Source organism: Giraffa tippelskirchi, chromosome 11, assembly GCF_054371585.1.
Source record: "Giraffa tippelskirchi isolate mGirTip1 chromosome 11, T2T-mGirTip1v1.2.pri, whole genome shotgun sequence".
NCBI lineage: Eukaryota > Metazoa > Chordata > Mammalia > Artiodactyla > Giraffidae > Giraffa > Giraffa tippelskirchi.
The window spans coordinates 50,395,558-50,420,068 of record NC_137285.1 but is presented as its reverse complement, the minus strand read 5'-3'; the positions used below and the strand labels follow the sequence as shown (position 1 = coordinate 50,420,068).

Below are 24,511 nucleotides of genomic sequence, written 5' to 3'. Positions count from 1 at the left end.
AAGCAGCCAGAACCTCAGTCTTAGACTTGCAGCCTCCATAACTGTAAAAAATAAATACCTGTCACTGAAGCCACCCAGGCTGTGGCATTTTGTTTTACCGTGGCCCCACGTGACAAATACAGGTAGGCTTTAGAGGGGGATGGCGTTTGAAAAGCTCCTCACGTAGTCATTCTCTCATCTCGGAGATCTCAAGTCCTTTTATAACTCAGTGGATAAGTACAGCTTGTGCTTTCAGCTAATGTTCAAGATCAGCACACTTCTAAAAAGGATAGAAGAGTGCTTATTGTCTATTATGTATCATTTTTGTCATTCCTACAAAAGAGCTGACTCATTACTAAAATCTTGTTGCTACAGAACATTTGAAAAATTACTATTTTGTGATTTTCCTTTTTCCCCATGGTTTTTAGACAGGCATTATGGTCAATAATTTTAATTCCTAAACTTCAGAATTAAAATTCAAAGTGACTATAAGAAATCAATAAAATGGCACAAAAAAAAAAAAAGAGAGAGAGAGAGAACTACAACAGAGTAGGAAAGGAATAATATTTCTAAAGAATTTTCAGGTTCATGATGATTGGGTTTACTCGTGTCTTATGGCCAGTTAATCCTGGAATAGGAACTGAATAATTCAGCATTTAAGCAAGCAGTGGTATATATAAAATGGAATTAAGAGGCAATTCTTCTGCCTTATGCAGAACTGATGGAATCATTGCTGGAATACTACATACCTTCCTAGGCTCCAGGTTTAGAAACAATAAGAAAACTTTTTCAGTCTGAAGAGAACAACCAAATTTTTTAATGATTGAAAAAAAGCTGAATTTGTGCTACCTAGCTTCAAAATATAGAAGATGAAAGACATTTAATAATGATCCTCGAGTGTATGAAAAAGAATGAGGTCATCAGAAGCTGTTCTTCTCTTCCAGTGAGGATAGAATCAGAGGAAATATATTTAAATTACAAGATTAATTTATTATTTGGATCTACTTTTTAGATTTAGAAAAGCCTTTAATCTAAACGGATCAAGGTGCTCAAACTAGACTAGAAAGACTTTTCTAAGCTTAGCAATAACATGAAGAAATGGCCCTCGGTGAAATTATAGTTGCTATTTTCACAATTTCAAAGAATGTATTCTGGCAAAAGGCTGCAAAACTCTAGAGAGAGTCACCCGAATGCCCTCCCTGGAGGAAGGGAAGAGGAAATGAAGGGGGTCTCTAGAGAAGGGGTTAGTAACTGGTCTAGTGACTTGGGTAAACTGGCTCCATAATAATCATCTCTACTTGACAAATATCCAATCTGAGGTGACCCTCGGACAGGAAACAGGCACTTTAGGGGTGGTCAGAGGAACCATGAAGTAGTTGCTGTGAGATGTTGTCAAGTTCCACTCAAAGAAAGAATTAGTCATAATTCTTCTTGGCTACACTTAGGGCAAAGCAGCAAGAGGAACAGTGGGAGAAAGGCAGCATTTCTGTTACTGATGAGGCCATGAGACTTTCAAGAGAGACGGAAGGGACTCAGTGCTTTGGTCCAGGAGCACCAGAAAAGAAAGTGCATGCCCTCATGGGGATTTGCAGAGCTCAAGGGAGACTCCCCTGAGAAAGAGAACAGGTAGCCAAGTAGGCTTTGGAATGAACTGGTTACCCAAGGGGTAACCCTTCTGCCCTAACCACCTCAGATAAAAGCTGAAATGGCTTCACTAGCAATGAGACTACTCTTATCTGGCCAAGTTCATCCTAAACTTTAGAACCTAAGGTGAGAACTGGGCTAGTGCTCTGGAATATCCAAGAAGAAATTCAGGGAAGGAAGTAAGACCATTCTCATTCACCCTTCCAAGAGAGCCCAAGACAGCTATTTGTTGTTGTTCAGTCACCCAGCCATGTCCCACTCTTTGCGAACCCATGGACTGCAGCACATTACTGTGCCCATAATGGTATTTCATGGCTCCAAATCTCCCACCCCCAATCTAGTATTGTCTATTATTTTTTGTTGTTGTTCAGTTGCTAAGTCATGTCCAATGCTTTGCGACCCCAAGCACAGCAGCATGCCAGGTGCCCTGTCCTTCAATACCTCCCAGAGTTTGCCCAAATTCATATCCATTGAGTCAGTGATACTGCCTACCCATGGCATCCTCTGCTGACCCCTTCTCCTTTTACCTTCAATCTTTCCCAGAATCAGGCAGCCAAAGTATTGGGCTTAAGCATCAGTCCTTGCAATGAATATTCAGGGTTGATCTCCTTTATGATTGACCAATTTGATCTCCTTGCAGTCCAAGGGACTCTCAAGAGTCTTCTCCAACACCACAATTCAAAAGCATCAGTTCAGCACTCAGCCTTCTTTATGGTCCAACTCTCACATCCATACATGACTACTGGAAAAACCATAGCTTTGACTAGACAGACCTTTGTCAGCAAAGTGATGTCTCTACTTTTTAATCTGCCATTTAGGTCTGTCATAGCTTTCCTTCCAAGGAGCAAGCATATTTTAATTTCATGGCTGCAGTCACTGTCTGCAGTGATTGGGAGCCCAACAAAATAAAATCTATCACTGCTTCCACTTTTTCCCCTTCTATTTGCCATGATTATTTTTTAACCCCTCTCTGTTCTGCAATGATTAATCAAACAAAACACTTCTGACAAGGAAACTGAATTTGGATACTTATTTTTTAAACAGCAACTTAAGAGAAACATTTGGAAACGGTGTCCAGCTTTTATTTCTAGGACAAGAGCAGTACAGACACAGAAAAGGAAGAAGAGAGAAATAACTTTAAAGAAAATCAAATTTGTGAAAACTATGTGAACAAACATAGAACCAGAAGTGGCCAAAGAGTTTAACCTGCTGAAAATCCAACACTCCCCGACAGGAAGTTCTCAGATCATGAAAGACAAAGTGGGAAGATGCAGAATTTCCTCCTGTGATCATTTTTATAAATAGTATCTCCAAAAATTCAAACATTAATATATTACTGTCAAAAATTTAGCCTCTCCATATACTCTTACCAGCTTTACTGGTGGCTCAGTTGGTAAAGAATCCACCTGTAATGCAAGAGACTGCCTGTAATGCAGGAGACCTGGGTTTGATCCCTGGGTTGGGAAGATCCCCTGGAGAAGGAAATGGCAACGCACTCCAGTATTCTTGCCTGGGAAATCCCATGGACAGAAGAGCCTGGTGGGCTATAGTCCATGAGGTTGCAAGAATTGGACACAACTTAGAGATTATACCATTACTACTATATTCTTATTATTTTTCTATGAATCAACTTTTTAAAATTTATTTATTTTTAATTGAAGGAAAACTGCTTTATAATATGTTGGTTTCTGCCATACATCTCAACTTCTTTTTTACTCAAACAAATGAGGAAAAAATGAAATTGTTCCCATTTGTGGTAGTGATATAAGAATATCAGCAGACAAATGGATAAGGAAGCTGTGGTACATATACACAATGGAATATTACTCAGCCATTAAAAAGAATACATTTGAATCTATTCTATTGAGATGGATGAAACTGGAGCCCATTACACAGAGTGAAGTAAGCCAGAAAGAAAAACACCAATACAGTATACTAATGCATATATATGGAATTTGAAAGATGGTAACGATAACCCTATATGCGAGACAGAATAAGAGACACAGATGCATAGAACAGTCTTACGGACTCTGAGGGAGAAGGTGAGGGTGGGACGTTCTGAGAGAATAGCATTGAAACATGTATATTATCATATGTGAAACAGAACACCATTCCAGGTTCGATGCATGAGACAAATGCTCAGGGCTGGGGCAATGAGATGACCCAGAGGGATGGGATGGGGAGGGAGGTGGGAGGGGGGTTCAGGATGGGGAACACATGTAAACTCATGGCTGATTCATGTCAATGTATGGCAAAAACCACTACAATATTGTAAAGTAATTACCCCAACTAAAATAAATAAATTTATTAAAAAAAAAAAGAATAGCACTTTCTAAATAAAAGATACATATAAAAACAAATTAAGTATGAAATAATAAGTAATTGTATGAAAATAAAAAGTTGTCCGATTCTCATTAGATGCTGTTAACTGCTTGAGAACCCCAAGAATAGTATGAAAAGGCAAAAAGATAGGACACTGAAAGATGAACTCCCCAGGTCAGTAGATGCCCCATATGCTACTGGAGATCAGTGGAAAAACAACTCCAGAAAGAATGAAGAGAGAGAACCAAAGCAAAAACATCACCCAGTTGTGGATGTGACTGGTGATGGAAGTAAAGTCCAATGCTATAAAGAGCAATATTGCATAGGAACCTGGAATGTTAGGTCCTTGAATCAAGGCAAATTGGAAGTAGTCAAACAGGAGATGGCAAGAGTGAACATCAACATTTTAGGAATCAGTGAACTAAAATGGACTGGAATGGGTGAATTTGACTCAAATGACCATTATATCTACTACTGTGGGCAAGAATCCCTTCGAAGAAATGGAGTAGCCATCATAGTCAACAAAAGAGTCCGAAATGCAGTACTTGGATACAGTCTCAAAAATGACAGAATCATCTCTATTCATGTCCAGGGCAAACCATTCAATATCACAGTAATCCAAGTCTAGGCCACGACCAGTAATGCCGAAGAAGCTGAAGCTGAACAGTTCTATGAAGACCTACAGACCTTCTAGAACTAACACCCAAAAAAGATATCCTCTTCATCATAGGGGACTGGAATGCAAAAGTAGGAAGTCAAGAGCTTCCTGGAGTAATAGGCAAATTTGGCCTTGGAGTACAAAATGAAGCAGATCAAAGGCTAATAGATGTTGCCAAGAGAATGCACTGGTCATAGCAAACACCCTCTTCCAACAACACAAGAGACGACTCTACACATGGACATCACCAGATGGTCAACACCGAAATCAATTTGATTATAGTCTTTGCAACCAAAGATGGAGCTCTATACAGTCAGCAAAAACAAGGCCAGGAGCTCACTGCGGCTCAGATCATGAACTCCTTATTGCCAAATTCAGACATATTGAAGAAAGTAGGGAAAACCACTAGACCATTCAGGTATGACCTAAATCAAATCCCTTACAACTATACAGTGGAAGTGATAAATAGATTCAAGGGATTAGATCTGATAGACAGAGTGCCTGAAGAACTATGGATGGAGGATCATAACATTGTATACAAGGCAGTGATCAAGACCATCCCCAAGAAGAAGAAATGCAAAAAGGCAAAATAGTTGTCTGATGAGACCTTACAAATAGGTGAGAAAAGAAGAGAAGCAAAAAGCAAAGGAGAAAAGGAAAGATATACGCATTTGAATGCAGAGTTTCAAAGAAGAGCAAGGAGAGATAAGAAAGCCTTCCTCAGCAATCAATGCAAAGAAATAGAGGAAAACAATATAAAGGGAAAGACTAGAGATCTCTTCAAGAAAATGAGAGATACCAAGGGAACATTTCATGCAAAGATAAGCACAATAAAGGACAGAAATGATACGGACCTAACAGAAGCAGAAGATATTAAGAAGAGGTGACAAGAATACACAGAAGAACTATACAAAAAAGATCTTTACGACCCAGATAATCACGTGGTGTGAACACTCACCTAGAGCCAGAATCTTGGAATGCAAAGTCAAGTGGGCCTTAGGAAGCATCATTACGAACAAAGCTAGTGGAGGTGATGGAATTCCAGTTGAGCTATTTCAAATCCTAAAAGATGATGCTGTGAAAGTGCTGCACTCAATATGCCAGCAAATCTGGAAAACTCAGCAGTGGCCATAGAACGGGAAAAGGTCAGTTTTCATTCCAATCCCAAGAAGAAGAATAAGTGAAGTCACTCAGTCGTGTCCCACTCTTTGGGACCCCATGGACTGTAGCCCACCAGGCTCCTCCGCCCATGGGATTTTCCAGGCGAGAGTACTGGAGTGGATTGTCATTTCCTTCTCCAGGGGATCTTCCCAACCCAGGGATCGAACCCAGGTCTCCCACACTATAGGCAGAAGCTTTACTGTCTGAGCCACCAGGGAAGTCAAGAGAGGCAATGCCAAAGTATGTTCAAACTACTGCACTCATCTCACATGCTAGCATGTATGCTCAAAATTCTCCAAGCCAGGCTTCAACAGTATGTGAACCGTGAACTTCCAGATGTTCAAGCTGGATTTAGAAAAGGCAGAGGAACTAGAGATCGAATTGCCAACATCCTCTGGATCATCCAAAAAGCAAGAGAGTTCCAGGAAAACATCTACTTTTGCTTTACTGACTACGCCAAAGCCTTTGACTGTGTGGATCACAACAAACTGTGGAAAATTCTTAGAGAGGGAAATACCAGACCACCTGACCTGCCTCCTGAGAAATCTGTATGCAGGTCAAGAAGCAACAGTTAGAACTGGACATGGAACAACAGACTGGTTCCAAATAGAGAAAGGAGTACATCAAGGCTGTATATTGTCACCCTGCGTATTTAACTTATATGCAGAGTACATCATGAGAAACGTTGGGCTGAATGAAACACAAGCTGGAATCAAGATCCCCAGGGGAAATATCAGTAACATCAGATATGCAGATGATACCACCCTTATGGCAGAAAGTGAAGAACTAAAGAGCTTCCTGATGAAAGTAAAAGAGGAGAGTGAAAAAGTTGGCTTAAAACCCAACATTCAGAAAACTAAGATTATGGCATTTGGTCCCATCACTTCATGGCAAATAGATGGGGAAACAATGCAAAGAGTGAGGGACTTTATTTGGGGGGGGCTCCAAAATCACTGCAGATTGTGATTGCAGCCACAAAATTAAAGACACTTGCTCCTTGGAAGAAAAGCTATGACCAAGCTAGACAGCATATTAAAAAGCTATGGTTTTTCCAGTGGTCATGTATGGATGTGAGAGTTGGACTATAAGGAAAGCTGGGTGCTGAAGAATTGATGCTTTTGAACTGTGGTGTTGGAGAAGACTCGTGAGAGTCCCTTGGACTGCAAGGAGATCCAACCAGTCCATCCTAAAGGAGATCAGTCCTGGGTGTTCATTGGAAGGACTGATGCTGAAGCTGAAACTCCAATACTTTGGCCACCTGATGTGAAAAGCTGACTCATTGGAAAAGACCCTGATGCTGGGAAAGATTGAGGGCAGGAGGAGAAGGGGACAACAGAGGATGAGATGGTTGGATCTCCTGGGCGTTCCAGGAACAATGGAAGGTGGGAATGAAGTTCTGTGTTGATCACGGTGCAAATTCATATACTGTACCATGGAAGAAGGGTCCCATGGAAGAAGGGTCCTTCCTTCACCAGCCACACTGTCAGACTGCTAGCAGGCAGGCCGATTATTCCCACCCTCCCCCGTCACCCCTTAGTCCCTCCTACCCCACGGGAGGGTTAAGGGTTTTTTTCCTAAGAGAAAACAAATGGTCCCATAAAGATGACCTACAGATACTGACATCTGGGGTTCTCCCCCAGAAGAAAGCTGCCTCACGACCCATCATCCTGTAGTGAAGCTGCACACCCAGTAAGCCCTGCCCATGCACACAGAGCCTCCAGTTCACTCCCAAGTGAACTGAATGGCATAGACAGCCCATTAAGAATGACATTTGAGTAAGGCCTCTAGGATCTCTTTTGCTTAGATCACTTGGCTGGACCCTTGTTTTCTTGGCCTCATCAGGCCAGAGGACACCAGATTCAGTCCTTGGTCCTTTCCTCTTCTTTACCTACAGCCACTCCCTTAAGGATGTCATCCAGTGTCCTGGTTTGAAATCATCTTCGTGTGCCAGTGACTCCTGGATTTATATTCCCAGCTCTCTGCTACAATGCAGATTGGTATATCCAACTATCTACTCTCCATGTCTGCCTGGATGTGTAAGCAACAATGTACTAGTCAGTTTATGATGCAATAACAAATGATCCAAACAGCTTAGTAGAGCGTTGTGTCTAACGCCTCTCTGTAGCTGCTGCGTTAAGTCTCACCTGGTGTTCCCCCCAAAACAGCTCCTCCTGCAGCCCTCTCTCTCTTAGTTCATCACAAGTCCATCCTTTAGGATGCTCAGGCCAAAACTCTGAAAGCTGTTCTTGACTCTTCTCACATTCCATATTTGTTATTTCAGGAAATCCTATTGCCTCTACCCTCAAAATATACCCAGAATCGGTCATATCTCATCATCTCTACTCTATCTTCCTGGTTCAAGTCACTGTCACTCTTTGCCTGAGTCTTTGTAGTAGCTTCCTAACTGAATTTTCTGCTTCTACCAATGCCCGAGATAGTCTTGGCAAAACAGACAAAGTGAACCTTTTAAAATATAAGTTACTTCTTCTGTCTCAAAAGCATCTTCCCTACATGTTAACATGGCTAACTCCTTCATGTGCTTAAGTCTTTGCTCAAGTGCCACCTTCTCAGTCAGGTCTACACTGACCACCCTATTCAAATCGCAACCCACTCCCACATGCCCATGCAATGCTTTTTCTTGTATTTCTTAACACTTACCATTCTCTTGCACAACATATTCTTTTCTTAAGTTACTATCTATTTATTGTTTATTTTCTGTCTTCCTTGGCTATAAGGTAAACTTCAAAAGGGCAAGGGTCTTTGTCTGAGTATCATATCCCAAGCTACTAAAACAGTACCTGACACATAAAGGTCCTAGAAAGATACTTAATGCTGCTAAGTCACTTCAGTCATGTCCAACTCTGTGCGACCCCATAGACGGCAGCCCACCAGGTTCCCCGTCCGTGCGATTCTCCAGGCAAGAACACTGGAGTGAGTGAATAACAAATAAAAATTAAAGACAACAGCCGAAATAGACAAATAAGAAGGAACTTGGAAGAAACAGTAATGATAAAGGAAAAAATTTTTAAACAATATCATTAAAATCCTTAGATATAAGAAAATAAACTGCATCTATGAAACAAGAAAGGAATGATATAACTGCAATAACAATAAGAACTAAAGATCAAAGGATAAAAATTAATTCTTAAGAATTAAATTCATAACTGAATTTTTAAAAAATCAATTAAGAGTTGGAAGTTCAAGAAATTCCCAGAAAGAATAAAAGCATAAGAAGATAAAAAACTCAAGATAGAAGAAAACTAAAGGAACAGTCCAGGAGGTCAACTTACAACTTACATATATTTTAAGAATAAAAGAACGGAGAAAAAAAGAAGACAAAATTTAGGGGTAAATAATATTAAAGAATATTCAAGAACAGAAGGGCATGAGTTTTCAGGCTACAAAAAGTCTCCTCTAGGGTTCAGCATAAGAACTTCCCTAGTGGCTCAGATGGTAAAGAATCTGCCTGCAATATAGGAGACTGGGGTTCGATCCCTGGTTCGGGGAGATCCTCTGGAGAAGGGAATAGCTACCCATTCCAGTATTCTTGCCTGGAGAATTCCATGGACAGAGGAGTCTGGCAGGCTACAGTCCGTGGGATCACAGAGTCAGACATGACTGAGCGACTAACTGTGAAGAAACATACCTCTGGCTGAGTCAGCACAGCACCATAACACCTCAGGACAGGGATCAGGCCAAGACCCTCAAGCTTCTACAGTTTCCAAACAAAGGATCAGAACAGCACAGAACACCTCAACAACAGCAGTGGAAATCAGATAACAATGAAACAAGGTTTTTGAAATTCTGAGGGTAAGGATCTTTTTTTTTAAGGTAAGGATTTTTAACATAGAAATATATGCCTAACAAAGTCATCAATCAACTATGAGGCAGAATAAAGGCATATTCAGAAATGCTAAGACCTACCATTCCCCTTCTCTCAGAAAGTGCCTAAAGGGTATATTCCACCAAAATGAGAAATAAAAAATAAATAGCCTAATAGGAAATCCAGGAAACGGGGATCCAAATCAGTAGTGTGCGTGCTAAGTCACTTTAGTCGTGTCTCTTTGCGACTCTACGGACTGTAACCTGCCAGGCTCCTGTGTCCGTGGGATTCTCCAGGCAAGAATACTAGAATGGGTTGCCATGTCCTCCTTCAGAGGATCTTCCCAACCCAGGGACAGAGCCAGTGTCTCTTACGTCTCTTGCACTGGCAGGCGGGTTCTTTACCATTAGCGCCACCTGGGAAGCCCCCACATCAGTAGAATACAAGGGAAATTCCCAGGACAATGACAGGAAATCCTGGGATAACAGCTATGTAACCGACCTAAAGTGTAACCTCCAGATTGGAGCAGAAAAATGGAAGATTCAAGCAGAAATGACTCCAAGCACAAATTCAAGCACAAATGACTCAAAAAAAAAAAAAAAAAAGAACCACTCCAAGGTATTACTAGCTTACTTAATGTATTTAAGTATATTAGAGATTTTCACCTCTGCTGAAATATGGAGATGATGGAGATGAAATATGGAGATGAAACTAAGCAAACAAATAAAGAGGTAGATATTAACCCCACATAAACAAAAAGCTACACGAGAAGGAAAGGTAATCATAGTAAACTACTTGATTCAGCTTTGAACATTATTTACTTAATCACAATAACATAAACATTGGCTATTGATTTAACTCGATGAAGTGATATAACTTTACAGGAAGGATGAGTGAGGAAAAGAAGAAACAGAGGGGCATGAAATTTTTTCTTCCATAAAAGGAGGTCAAGTGATAATGTCTAAAAGTTCCAAGTCAATAAATAGCAGTGAACACTTAGTATTCAGAAATATGGAAATAAATATCAAAAGTAGAAAAAAAAGAAAAAAAAAGGAGTGCCAACGGCTGTTTCTGAGGATGGATTGGGGATAAGGAGGATTATTTGTTGTTATAAGGTTTGTAACCTCACTTTATTTTCAGACTACAAACATGTATTACCTTGCTAAAAAAATAAATATTACTTTTGGGATGTGGGACATATCAGCACCAAATCAATATTCTCCACTTGATATAAAGATTCAAAGGTAATGAAAATGATTCCCTTATCATGTGGTTCAATGTTATTTTAAATCATACCTTGGGTATAAAGTTTTAGCCATGTTAGATTAATAACTCTAGAAATCTAGAGTTGTACATCATTATACCTCTAGTCAACAGTAATGTACTATATACTCAACATTTTGCTAACAGGGTAGAGCTCATGTTACACATTCTTACCACATTAAAAAAAAAATTTAAGCATGTCTACGCACCTCTTATACTACCAGTGGTATTCATCATACTTTTAAGCTTAGGAAATAGTGAGTACCATCCTTGTTGGAGCAATTTGATGGGCAAGAGACCAATGCTGTCAGTTCAAGGGCCAAGTCTGACACAAACTGATTCAAGACACAATAAAAAGCCTGAATAATTCCATAATCATTATACAAATCAAATCTCATAGTTTAAATTTTTTTCACAAAAAAATATCAGGTTCAGATCATTTTATAGGCAAATTCTAACAACTTTGAAGGAACACACTCTTTCAATCTTATTCAAATTCTTTGAGAAAATAATTCCCTCATTCATTCTGTGAGACTAGTATAATCTTGATATCAAAATGAGCAAGGACCATGCAAAAAAAAAGAAAAATTATAGTCCAACCTCACTTATGAACAAAGATGAAAATTCCCAAAGTATTAACAAAAGAACCAAGCAATGCATAAATGGTGATATGTGCAACGTTTTTAAAAGCACTTGGTTGGGGGAATTAAATATAAAGGGAGACCTAGCATCTTGCATCAGGCAGAGTCATGGTGGAACATTCTGTGTGGATCTGAAAATACAAGGAGCACAAGATGATTTAAAAAAAAAAAAACACTATGAATACAATGAAATAGCTTCCTTATTATTACAAGTTCTGGGTTTAGGAAATGGTCCATTGGCAGAGGATAATACTGACTTGCCTCTGCTTCAAAGTGGATAAGAAGAAATAAAGATTTCAGAGAGAAAATGGACAGCATAACTACTCCAACATGAGGCTACTGAACTCTCAGGGGGACCCCTCCAGACTCTTGGACCAAACTGCCATGTTTAGAGACATATAGCAGTCCCTCCTCCAGGATTCCAGCCTTTTCTATGAATGGACCCTCTGAATTTGTACTATGGGTGGGTAGAAACTCCATGCACTGACTACTTCTAGCCTCAAGGATCCTGAGAAGGGTCTTGACTATAAAGAGTAGCTTGTTATAATGGCATATCTTCTCTGCGCATCTTTCCCCCAATTAGGAATTGTGTGTATGTGGCTGGTCCATATTCCGGAAGGGAGAAGCATTACTCACTGTGCACGAAATATTCTCTCAAAATCTGGTGACCCAGAGACTGATGGGGGCGTAACTTTGTATTTCGATCTCGCCATTCCTACCTGCATAGCAAAATAACCTGCAAATAAAAAGGAATGAATGCTAAAAATGCAGCACATCATTATTCATTAGTAAAATGCACTATTAAAATGTCTAAAATTTTAAAAGTCGGATCATACCAACCGAAAAAGACAGACAGATGAGGATGCAAAAGCAACTGAAATTCTCATACATCACTGGCGGGAATGTAAAATGGTACAACCACCTTGGAAAACCATCTGGAATTCTTTAGTTAGACATATATTGACCATATGATTCAGTCAATCCACAACTCGACATTTTCCCAAGAGAAATGAAATCATATGTCCATAGAAACACCTATAGACAAATGGTCACAACAGCTTTATTTGTAATAGCTAAAAATCAGGAACAACTTGCTGACGGTTAACTTTATGTGTAAACAAGGCTAACCGTGGTGCCCAGTTGTTTGGTCAACACCAGTCCAGATACTGCTGTGAAGATAATTTTTCAGAGGTGATGAACATTTACATCAGTAGACTTTGAATAAAGCAAATTATCCTGCCTATTGTGCATGGGCCTTACCCATTCAGTTGAAGGCCCTAAGGAAAAAGCTTGAGGTCTCCCAAAGAGGAAAAGAATTTTGCCTTCCTTTGAACCAAGACTGCAACATGAGTTCTTTTTTTTTCTTCCACATCATGTGGCATGTGGGATCTTAGTTCCCCGCCCAGGGATCAAACCCATGTCCCCTGCACTGGAGCACGGATTCTTAACTACTGGACCACCAGGGAAGTCCCAGCAACATCAATTCTTGTTGCAATATCCAGTCTTGCAACAGACCCTGCAAATTTCAGACTTTCCAGCCCCAACTGTTATAAGAGCCAATCTTTTAAAACAGATGCGTGAGAGTGTGTATGAGTATCCTATTGGTTCTGTTTCTCTGGAGAACCCTGACTAACATAAATGTCTATCAACAGGTAAGTGGATAAACAGTTTGTGGTGTATCCATACAACAAGATACTACTCAACAATAAAAAGGAATGAACTAGTAATAAACAAAACAACATGGGTGAATCTCAGAACAGTTACGCAGAATGAGCTGCATGCAGATGGCATCTCCCGGAACTTGAGCAGCTGCACGAGCATCTGAGTGGCCAGGGACAAACTAAGACAGCAGGAGTCCGGGCATGCATTCCACATAGTCCACCAAAACATCTTTCAGGTTAAAGATAAAGCAAAACTAGTTACCACTGATCTTAATGAGATAAACACTGTGAATGATGAAAAAGTTAACAGAGTGAATAAAGCTTTTGTGGATATACAAAAGGAAGCTGCACACATGTCTCAAAGGGCCTTTCTCTTGAACCTCTGCAGAAACAGCTGATTCCTCAGCAAGGTCATGAAAGCAAACCAGTTAATGTTGATGAAGCTACAAGTTTGATGGCACAAGTGTAATACACTGGTGATGCATCAAATTCCCCCAGATGACCAATAGTTTAAATGTTTTATACCAAAAAACTTATGCTGAATGAAAGAGGCTAGGCCCCTCCCCCTCAAAAAAAGGTACTACTGTATAAGGTTATTTGTATAAAATTCTCAGAAATGCAAATGAATTTGCAGTGACGTAAAGCAGATCAGTAACTGCCTGGAGATGAGGAGGGCAGGAGGTAAGGGGGGCCACAAGAAAACTTGGGGATGATGGTTCCCTATATGACTCAGTTTCCCTATTCTGAAATAATTATGACATTCTCATCCTTCATTTGCTGTATGGAAAATACATTATATTATCAAGCCCTGATGCCTGGAATCACCTGCTTCTGATGATCAGTTTTGTGACCCTCTTTCCTTTAGACCTACATATCCTACTTGTCGACAGTTCTCACCTCCCGTCCTATCTCTCTCTCTTCTTACCCCTGAACTAACTTCTTGGGTCTCTTTTTTCTCTTCAGATTATTTCCTCCAGATTATTTCAGTTTTTCACCAGTTCTCTCCAACACTACACTGGCCTCCCATACTTCAGTACCTCAATATCCGTTTCCTACTTGCTAATGTTTTAAAAATAATCTCCTTTTCCACACCAAGCATGCAGTTTCAGTGTCTCACTGTGTGACAGCATTAGGGACCATGTGTTTCCTCCTGGTACACGGTACTATCTCCTCTCCATCAAGAAGTCAGTAGATATTGGACCTGGTCAAGTAAGGCTCTCACAGCTGGCCACTACCCTTCCCCTTCATTCCCCTCAGAATAACCCTATAGCTTCTAAGTCCTAACAACCCTGCAAATAAAGGGTCGATCAGGATTAAAAAGCTATAGCTGAACATCTAAGTGTGTAGACACCTAGGACTGGCATCTTTCTCATTCAAACTGTAGTCATATCACGGAAGTCTAGGAGAGCAGAGTGAAAATAAGAGTGGGATCAGGCATTAATGGTTTCCGACTCTGGGCTAAGCCTTGCCAAGGCATCATAAATCTGGAGAGACCAATGGCTCATGGCATCAGCTGGAAATCTATCTATGGAAGGGAAAACTGAGACTTGGCCATCCTGGACCTTATTACTGTTGTTTTCAACTCCGTCCACAGCCTCAGAGAAAACAGGAGTCAAGGCTCTTTGTTTCCACATGTAAAATGGAAACAAAGAAAGAAGTGTGCTCCTAGATTTATATATCAGCAATCGTTTCCCTATGGGCTTCCCTGGTGGCTCAGAAGGTAAAGAATCTGTCTGCAATGTGGGAGACCTGCAGTCGATCCCTAGGTTGGGACCATCCCCTGGAGGAGGGCATGGCAACCCACTCCAGTATTCTTGCCTGGAGAATCCCAAGGACAGAGGAGCCTGGCGAGTTACAGTCCATGGGGTCGAAAAACCCCGCCCACCCTCAGGAAGGAGGACCCTGTTGCACCAGCTCCAGTCCCAGGAGGTCTCACGTCAGGGCCTTCAGAGAGACCACGGCTGTCACTGAGCAACGTGACGAGGGTGAAAAGGCTATTTCACCCCTTTTTCTGGAGCGCTTCCGTTTTATTTCCCTTCCTATGAGTTGATTAAAGACTACTTGAAAATGAGCTCCTTTTGCTTTAACTGTCTTTTCACTTCCCTCGCTCTCTCCAGGGGGACACATGTGTGCCGGGAAAGCGAATCAAGACCTCTCGTCCTGCCCTGCCAGCCACAGCCGGCCTGCTTCACCGCACGGCTGCCTCTCAATCCAGCAGAAACTCCTCTCTGTGGGGAAGCAGCCAAGGGAAACGGCCACACTGAGTGCCAACTCTGGAGCAAGCCCCATGGGGGGCACTCCCTACCAGCGTCCTGTCTAACCCTCTTTGCTGAAGACACTGCAGGACAGAATTTCCTGGCCAAGGGCACCCAGCTTGTAAGTGGCTGGACCAGACGATGTGAGTCTGTCTGTTTTCAAGCCTTGCGCTGCTTCTGCTACAGCACAGTGGTGTCCCATCTCCATAAACACAGACTTCTGCTAAGCAATGAGTTCTGGTTCTTCATGCCAACTCCCTCTCTCCCTTCCTCCTCTTTCTCTCTCCCACCCCTCACCAAACATTCCCTGTCCACCACCAACCACCACTGGCCCAGTCTCCTCTTCCCAGCCCAGCTGGCTAAACTCAACACTGCAATTCACACTGTCCCTGGCACCCACTAGCAAACAGAGCCTCTCTGTCAGGAAGGCAGAGGCTGAGTCAGCCTGGGGACATCCGTGGACCTGACCCTGGGCCCTCTTCAGGGCAGGGACATGGGCACACGCGTGGTGGATAGTGCCTATGTGTGGGTCTATGTGAACCAGAGGATCAGCACAGGGAGTTTCAGATGTAAGTGATGTTTAGTTGGCAATAAGCATTCTACTTTACTGTAGAAAAGAGGTAAATCAGACCACAAAGTGTGTGTCTTAAGGTATCATGTTTTCATAAATTCACAAAAACAGACCCGCTGGCAAGTTCTCCCGTGCAGGAGAAACACAGGGCTCAAAAAACACAGGGCTCTTGAAACACAGGGCTCAAGAAATCACAGTCATGATTTGTAAGCAAGGTACAGTGTTCCCTTGGTGTGCGTGCAGGCTAGACTCTGGCCTAAACCATTATGCCTCCGCTGCTCAGGGCAGAGCAGTCCACAGCTCCGCCCCATTTCCTGGTACAAGCACACTGGGGAAAATTAACAAACGTGCACTTGATAAAGAAGTCTTGCTCGCCAAGGCTCAGACACTTTCCCCCAATTTGTACGTTAAGGAAGCATGTGCCTAAAATAATAGGAATTGAGCAAAAGTGACCCCAGAGGAAAAAAAGCCTCTTTTCAACCAGGCGATCAGGATACTGAATAATCCTAATGGGAAAGCGCTTTAAAATTTGGAATGAACTGCCTAATCTGAAGCTCATATTTTTGCAGAAACTTTTTTTTTGGTACCTGATAATCATACCTGTCCTAGGCAGCTTATTTAGGAAACACAGGGCTCAAGAAATCACAGTTATGATTTGTAAGCAAGGTACAATGTTCCCTTTGGAACGCTAATTAACATTTAGAGCCCACTTGGCCCAGGTTCAGTCAAAGAGGGCTGTGGGTTGTAACCACAGATGATTCAGACTCTCTACGCTTGGAGGGCCCACCACGGCCCCATAGGGAGAACTAACCCCCAGAATGCTTTAAATGTCTGCCTGTCTCCTGGTGACCCTGAGTGCTCTGCAGAGCCCACAGGCCACCAGCAGGTGAGTACAACCCCCAAACCCTCCCCACTCCCTCTAACACACACACACACACACACACACACACACACACACACACACACCAGGACTCTTACAAACCCAAACCCTCCCCCCTCCCTGTAACACACACACCAGGACGCTTACAAACACAAACCCTCCCCCCTCCCTGTAACACACACACACACACACACACACCCCACCCCACCCCAGAACGCTTACTTTGCTGACAGGCTGAGAGGACAGAGAGTGCAGCCAGCAATATCGAATTCCCTGCCATCTTTCCCGGAGAATGTTCTGGTTCACAGAACTATTTGCAGAATAGTTCCTATTAGGGCAAGAGCGACTTTTGATTTGGCAATGCTGACCTGCCTTATAGGGTCAACCGAGCTGAGAAAGGAAAAGAAAAAAAAAAAGGAGGTTCAAACTGGCTGCGTGACCTTTGCTCTGGAAGAGGAATCAGTAAGGTAGGCGGGTCCAGGCTGTCAATCAAAGATCAAAGATCTTCACCTGGATCTGGCGCTGCTGCCCAAACTTGCTTCCCATCCCCTGAGCTCTGACCTCTGCCTTTAGCCCTCAAGCAGCAGCAGCAGTACCTTGCAGTCAAACCACCTTCTCAGCCAATTCAAAAACAATTCCCAGCTCCTCTCTTTCAACCTCTCCATGCCTTAGTCCCCTCCCTGGCTCCAAGGCCTCCCTAAGATCTTTCACACCTCCTGTGGAAAAAGAGAGGAGGTAGAAGATTTTATTTAATCCCATTGAGATGCACACAGTAATTTAAACTGATTATAACTTTATTCCTTAGTAAATGACAGATCCAGGATTTGAACTCAGGCGCAGTTTCCAAAGGTGGCCTAAGCCCTGAACCAGGCTGCCTCCCACTGTCACCTTAACTCTCCCGTGATCATGCTGACCATAGAATTTTTTAATTGAGTTATAATTGACATAGAGCGTTATTAGTTTCTGATGTATAACATAATGGTTTAACACGTGTATATTGCAAAATTATCTCCATAATAAGTTTTAGGTTCAGTTCAGTCGCTCAGTTGTGTCCAACTCTTTGCGACCCCATGGACTGCAGCACACCAGGCTTCCCTGTCCATCACCTACTCCCGGAGCTTGCTCAAACTCATGTCCACAAAGTCAGTGATGCCATCCAACCATCTCATCCTCTGTCGTCCCCTTCCCTTCCCACCTTCAATCTTTCCCAGCACCAGGGTCTTTTCAAATGAGTCCATTCTTTGCATCAGGTGGCCAGAGTAATGGAGTTTCATAGGTTAGTATCCATTATGTTGAAACCCCACAACTCAGATTGGGATTTGAATCCCTGGTCTTTTTACTGGGCTCACACACCTGGTCTCAGGACTTAATGAAGCTCAGGTTCTTTCTGTCTTATTGCACAAAGAATTCAGTGAGAGATAAAATGCTAGGTAAGAAGTGGATTTATTTAGACATCTCATGGTCAGTATGCAGTCCATTTCAGAAGATGAGAACAGCCTTGGGAGAAACACACTCCATAGTGAAAGTGTGGGCCATCTCAGAAGACGAGAGGCCCTGAAATATGGAGTGATTAGTTTTCATGGGCTGGGCAATTTCACAGGCTAATGAGTGAGAGGATTATTCCAACTATTTTGAAGAAACTGGGTCAGAACCCATTTTTGGCCTTTTATGGTTGGCCTCAGAACTGTCATGGCACTGGTGGGTGTGTCATTTAGCATATGCTAATGTACTACAATGAGCATATAATTGAGGCTCAAGGTCTATAATCAGTCCCCTACATACAAACCTTCAAGTTGTGAACTTTCAAACATGAGAACATGGAGCTTACTAATAAAGACCCAGTGGAATTGGAGGCCGAGAGAAGAGAGACACAGGAAGAAGAAGGAACTGAAGAACGGAAGAGACTCATGATGCAGGAAAGGGCAAGGAGAATTTTTTTATTTGAGGAGGTATTGTTAGTTTCTGAGGCACAAGACCTGAAGGTAAAGAAGTCCATGAAGGTTTCAGCAGCTGTTCAGAATGCAATCTGCTGCTACTGTGTCATCTATGATGAGAGAAAAGAGCTACTACCCAGACATCACTGGATCATTTTCCCAAGAAAGTAGATACAGTGAACCCAGCAAGGATCCAGGGCCTGTGCCATCACCTTCAGGTGTGAATGAAATTGCCGCCTGCCCTCCATCTCCTATTGCTGATGATCCTTCAGCTCTACCATCTCCCACCTCCTCTCCCTCCTCCAGTCAGTAACTTCTTGCCTGTTCACTCGATGCCAGCCCTTGTATGCCAGCTGTTGTACTGTACTACTGTACTTTTTGAGTTTCTACCGTCAGATTTAAAATATTTTCTTTATTTTTTGTGTTTTTTATGTATTATTTGTATGAAACGTATTATAAACCTATTACAATGCAGTACTGTTGGACTTACAAACAAATTGGCTGTATGAATGCACTCTCAGAATGGAACTCGTTCACATGTAAGGGACTTACTGTACTGGAAGTCAAATCTTCTGCCATGTTGGACTTCATTGGTTCTAATCAGTTTCTGCGTATCCAATGGCTATGTTGTTTTTCTAAAGATTATTCCCTGCCCCCTTCCCTCCTGCTTCAGCCTCACATAATTATAATTTTTTCTTGTGCTGAGAACTTTTATAGTCTACTTTCTTAGCAACTTTCAAATGTACAGTACAGAATTGTTACCTATAGTCATCATTCTGTACATTACATCCCCCAGGACTTACTTATGTTAACTGGAAGTTTGTACCACTGGGATATACATTCTGAGAAGGAAAAGGGCCCTTGAGGGAAAAAGTAGGTCAATATTTTTATATAGTAAACACAGTACACATTGTCTCCACGCCAGTCGAGGGCCTCTCCATTGCCAGAGCAACATCCCACACCACCGGCTAGAGCTGACCTTCCACAACTGGTGGCTTCTTCTGCAGAACCTATTCATCACGGCTCCTCCTCTCTGCCAACACAATTATTTTATTCTTTTCTTATAAATATGTTTTAAATATTTCTTTATTATTTATTTGGCTGCACCAGGTCTTAGTTGTGGCATGCAGGACCTTAAGTTGCCACATATGGACTCTTAGTTGCAGTATGTGCAATCCAGTTTGTTGACCAAGGATTGAACCCAGGCCCCTTACATTGGGAGTATGGAGTCTTAGCCACTGGACCGCCAGGGAAGTCCCTTGTTTTGCTCTTTAAAGATTCAGCTTCCCTATTATTCGGCCATAAAAAGGAACACATTTGAGTTAGTTGTAGTGAGGTGGATGAACCTAGAGCCTATTACACAGAGTGAAGTAAGTCAGAAAGAGAAAAATAAATATCGGATATTAATGCATATATATGGAATCTTGAAAGATGGTACGATAAACCTACTTGCAAGGTAGAAACAGAGGCACAGACACAGAGAAACAGGTTGCTGGACACAGTGGGGGAAGAAGAGGGTGGGACAAATTAAGAGAGTAGCACTGTAACATATACATTAATGATGTTAATGTTAGTCACTCAGTTGTGTCCTACTCTTTGCGACCCCATGGACTGTAGCCCACTGGGCTCCTCTGTTCACGGGATTCTCCAGGCAAGGAAACTGGAGTGGGTTGCCATATCCTCCTCCAGGGGATCTTCCTGACCCAGGGATCAAACCTGGGTCTCCTGGATTGCAGGCAGATTCTTTACCATCTAGAGCTACCAGAGAAGCTGAAACATATACATTACCATGTATAAAATAGACAGCTGGTGGGAAGTTGCTGTATAACACAGGGAGTTCAACCCAGTGCTCCGTAACAACCTAGAGGGATAGGATGGGGTGGAGGGGGTGGGAGGGAGGTATAAGAGGGAGGGGATATATGTATACTTATGACTGATTCACGCTGTGTGCCAGAAACCAACACAACATTGTAAAGCAATTATCCTCCAAATAAAAGTAAAAAAAAAAAGATTTAGCTTCCCATGAAACAAAGATGAGGTCCCTTCCTTGTCCATGCTTCAGCTGACTTAGAGGGAGCCCAGCGCCCATGGGAACGTTGGTGCATCTCAGCCCCACAGAAGCCGACACCTGGGCTCCCAGCCCAGACACTTAGGGATGACACAGCCTCGGTCAGGAGTTGAAACTCACTTCGATAAGATGGGCTAATGAGGTCTGAAGGGAAATTTAAATGAGATAGAGCTGCTTTAAGGATGATTTATTAATAGGTAACATTTATAAAGTACTTAAAAACAGCTCATGGTGGGTTCCTGCTGGCATTAGAGCCGGCCTTCTCTGCTACCAACAAGCCCACAGCAGAGAAAGAAAATGTACCAGCATCCGACGGATGCCCAGAAACAGAATGATCACAATTATCAACGACCGTAATACTCCTAACAGAAAACTAACCCAGGTAAGGATTTCCACGTGCTTGTTGTTTATTACATTCTCTTGCTGAAAGTCCTGACCAATTGAAAACATCCGTAACAACTCGGCAATTCTTGAAAGCTCAGATAAACCACTCTTGAGAAATTATGCCCCAACCTACACTTTGCAAACATCTAGGGAACTGTAGGCAGTCCTGCAAAACATTTTCTCCCCCTTCAGAAGCTGGAGACTCTGCTCTGTGGCCCTGGGTGTGGAAACCAAACTACAGAGCGCCGCGCCCGGTCGAGGAGACCTTTACCCTGGGGTGGGCAGGGCCCGGACAGAGGGTTACAGTCACTTACGTCAAGCCTGGGGCAGAAGCTGCCAGTTACCCAGCACCTGGATGTCCCATCCGGGCTCTAAGACAGAGACAAAAGGGGAGCAGAAAGGAGAGAAAACTAAAGACCAGTCCCCAGGATAGTGCAGTGAAAAGAACACAGACTTTGAGCTAGTGATCCAGGCTCACGTCCCTGTCTGGTGTTGGTGAGTTGCTAAAGGTTCCCCAACCTGTTTTCTCAAAGGGAAACAATAGGCCCAACCACACGGGTCCCTCAGACTGCTTAACGAAATAATGTCTAGGAAGCCAACAGCTTGGAACCCGGCACGTGGTGGGGCGCCCACGAGGTCTCTCTGGCACCCCCTCCACGCCCTCAGCCTGGTGGACTCACGAGAGACAAGATCTATTGGTCAGGAAGGCTTGGTTACAAAGCAGCGATGATCACAGAATCCTGTTATAATTTCCCAGAAGAATGGAAACAGCACTTGAATTGCTTCAAAAACAGCTTTTGACAGTAACAGGAGGTCTGAACCTGAGTTGTCTTAAGTTTACATAAAGCTTGGGAAAGGATAAAGTAATGCAGAATCTAAGACTGGGGAGGGGAATTGGAAATTCCTACAGAGAAGCCCCAGCACAGGCAGCCCTTCGCACACATACACATACACACACACACACTCATGCTCCTACGCACCCACATACTCATAAATACACACTAACACACACGTCTAATCACAGACTCATATGTACCCATGCACATTCACATACACATTCTGCCCTCATGTCCCAAAGGGGACTTGTAAACTGGATGTTTGGACCCCAGGACATACATGCTCACAAAAATAGCAAGTGGCATTGTTCTCACACGGCTGCAAGTTAAAGAAAAATTTAACCCAAAAGTGAAAATTTTAACCTATAACCCAAAATTTTAACCCATGCTGCATACTGGCAATTGAACAACAACCACAGAAGGAATTAACATTTTTCATTTGCTTCTTTTGTTCAGTAATTATTAATTGTTAAAAAATGAAATAGTATTTGAAATGAAGTACTTTAAAAAAGAGCTGTTGGCATAAACTCCCTGCCCCACCCCATGGAGAGAAGTCAGGCTCCCTTGTGGGCTCAGAGCTGGGTTCATCAACTTGCCGGGACCAGAGCAGCAAGAGGTAGGGGGGCCCTGGGCCCAGACGGCTGGTGTGGGCCGTGTGATGGGGGCTCTGATGTCCTTCATCCCAGATCCCAATTCCACTCAACAGAACGGAAGTTTTGAGCAGGTGCCAGGCCCCGTGTAGAACTGTGTCGACTACTCTGCTTAATCAGCAATGAGGCACATGTCTTGTTGCCATTTTTCAGATGGAGAAACTGAGGCTCAGGGGTGAGTGGCTTGCTCAGGGTCACTACAACCCAGTCCTGTTGCTCCCAAAGCCTTTGCACTTCACTTTGGGTGCACAGTGGAATCACCTGAGGGTCATTAAAAATACTGGCCCTTAGCTCTCCCCTCACACAGCGATTCTGATTTAACTGGTCTCTGGTTTGTCCTGGGCGCCTGAACTTTATACACACACACACACACACACACACACACACACACACACACATATATACTTTACTATATAATTTATTTATTTGGCTACACTGGATCTTAGTTGTGGCACTCAGATCTTTAATCTTCATTGCAGCATGCAGGATCTTTCAGTTGGGCATCTTTCTCTTAGTTGCAGCATGTGGGATCTAGCTCCCAGACCAGGGATCAAACCCAGACCCACTGCATTGGAAGCCTGGTGTCTTAGCCATTGGGCCACTAGGGAAGTCCCGTGCCTGAACTTTTCAAAAGCTCCGCAGATGATTCCAGTGCACAGCCAAGATGCAGAACCATGGTCTTAAACACTGTGGTCCTTACCACCCACTACCATCACCTGAGGGGATATGAACATGCAGATTTCTAGGCCTCATCCAGGATCCATTATTGAGCATGGATTTCATGTTGGTTAAGCATGCACGGCCTCACATACTTTACACAGTACCGCTACAAAGTTGTAAATTACTCTCAGTTCACAGATAAGGACACTGACACCCAGAGAGCTTTGGGAACTGGTCTAATCGCCCCATCTCCCTGCCTCCTGAAGAGGAATGATCACACTGCCTCTTGGAGTGGGTCTGGGTGAGTGAACAGGCTGGTGGAAGCCAAAGTGAGTGTCCTTGGAGCCCAGGAAGGAAGAGGAACTAGAAGGATCTGGACTGGCAAGAGGGAAGGGGTGAGGGTAGGAAGACAGGATCCGGGGGTCCTCAGGGTGCAGCCCAGGAGAAATGGAGGGAGATTTCTACCGGAGGAACTTCTAGGGTGCCTGGGTGGAGGATGGAGGAAAGACAGACACAAGAGAAAAACCAAGGCTGAGATGGGGGAGAAGGGGTATTCCCAGCAGAGAGCAGTCTGGCTGGGGCCTGTCTCGCAGCTAATTCCTCACCAGGTCCATCAGTTTTGTTGTTCAGTCACTAACTTGTGTCCGACTCTTTTTCACCCCCATGGACTGTAGCCCACTGGGCTCTTCTGTCCATGGGATTCTCCAGGCAAGAACACTGGAGTGGGTTGCCATTTCCTCCTCCAGGGGATCTTCCAGACCCAGGGATCGAACCCCTGTCTCCTGCATTGGCAGGCGAGTTCTTTATCACTGAGCCATCGCAAGTCCACCAGTATTTGCCTGCTAACTGGTTTTGATGTTTACTGAGACTTGGCAGTTCTCACCTCAGAATCACCAAGGGCGCTTTTGAAATAGACACAAATGTAACTGAGAAATCTCTCAGACACTGTGACACCAGCAGGGCCAGCTACTGCCTCCAAGAAATTACTGAGGTTTCTACACACGGAGAGAGGAAGGTCCATCTTCTCTGAACTAAAACTGGCATTTCTCTTCAGCTTGTCCCTAAGGTGTAAATGTCGGTCTGTCTCTTGTGTGTTGCCCGGTTGCTTCACTAGGCATCCA

The 24,511-nt window shown here is 43.0% G+C and overlaps 1 protein-coding gene and 1 pseudogene across 2 annotated transcripts in view; one reads left to right on the top strand and one right to left on the bottom strand.

Annotated features, from left to right (window-relative positions):
* The window catches only part of MGST2 (microsomal glutathione S-transferase 2), a 32,286-nt gene extending 15,124 nt beyond the window's left edge, over positions 1 to 17,162 (bottom strand). Inside the window, exons 1-2 of one of the 2 annotated variants that reach the window (XM_081540611.1) lie at positions 17,081 to 17,162; positions 12,128 to 12,227 (exon numbers count right to left, since the gene is read on the bottom strand). In XM_081540611.1, the coding sequence (XP_081396737.1) occupies positions 12,128 to 12,227; positions 17,081 to 17,138 (158 nt within the window). In that variant the 5' untranslated portion in view covers positions 17,139 to 17,162. The remainder of the gene's footprint in view (positions 1 to 12,127; positions 12,228 to 17,080) is intronic. The other variant, XM_081540612.1, reaches the window with a different exon arrangement.
* On the top strand, positions 13,232 to 13,621 carry LOC145526360 (ribosomal biogenesis factor pseudogene; annotated as a pseudogene).
* Positions 17,163 to 24,511: the final 7,349 nt, after the last annotated feature.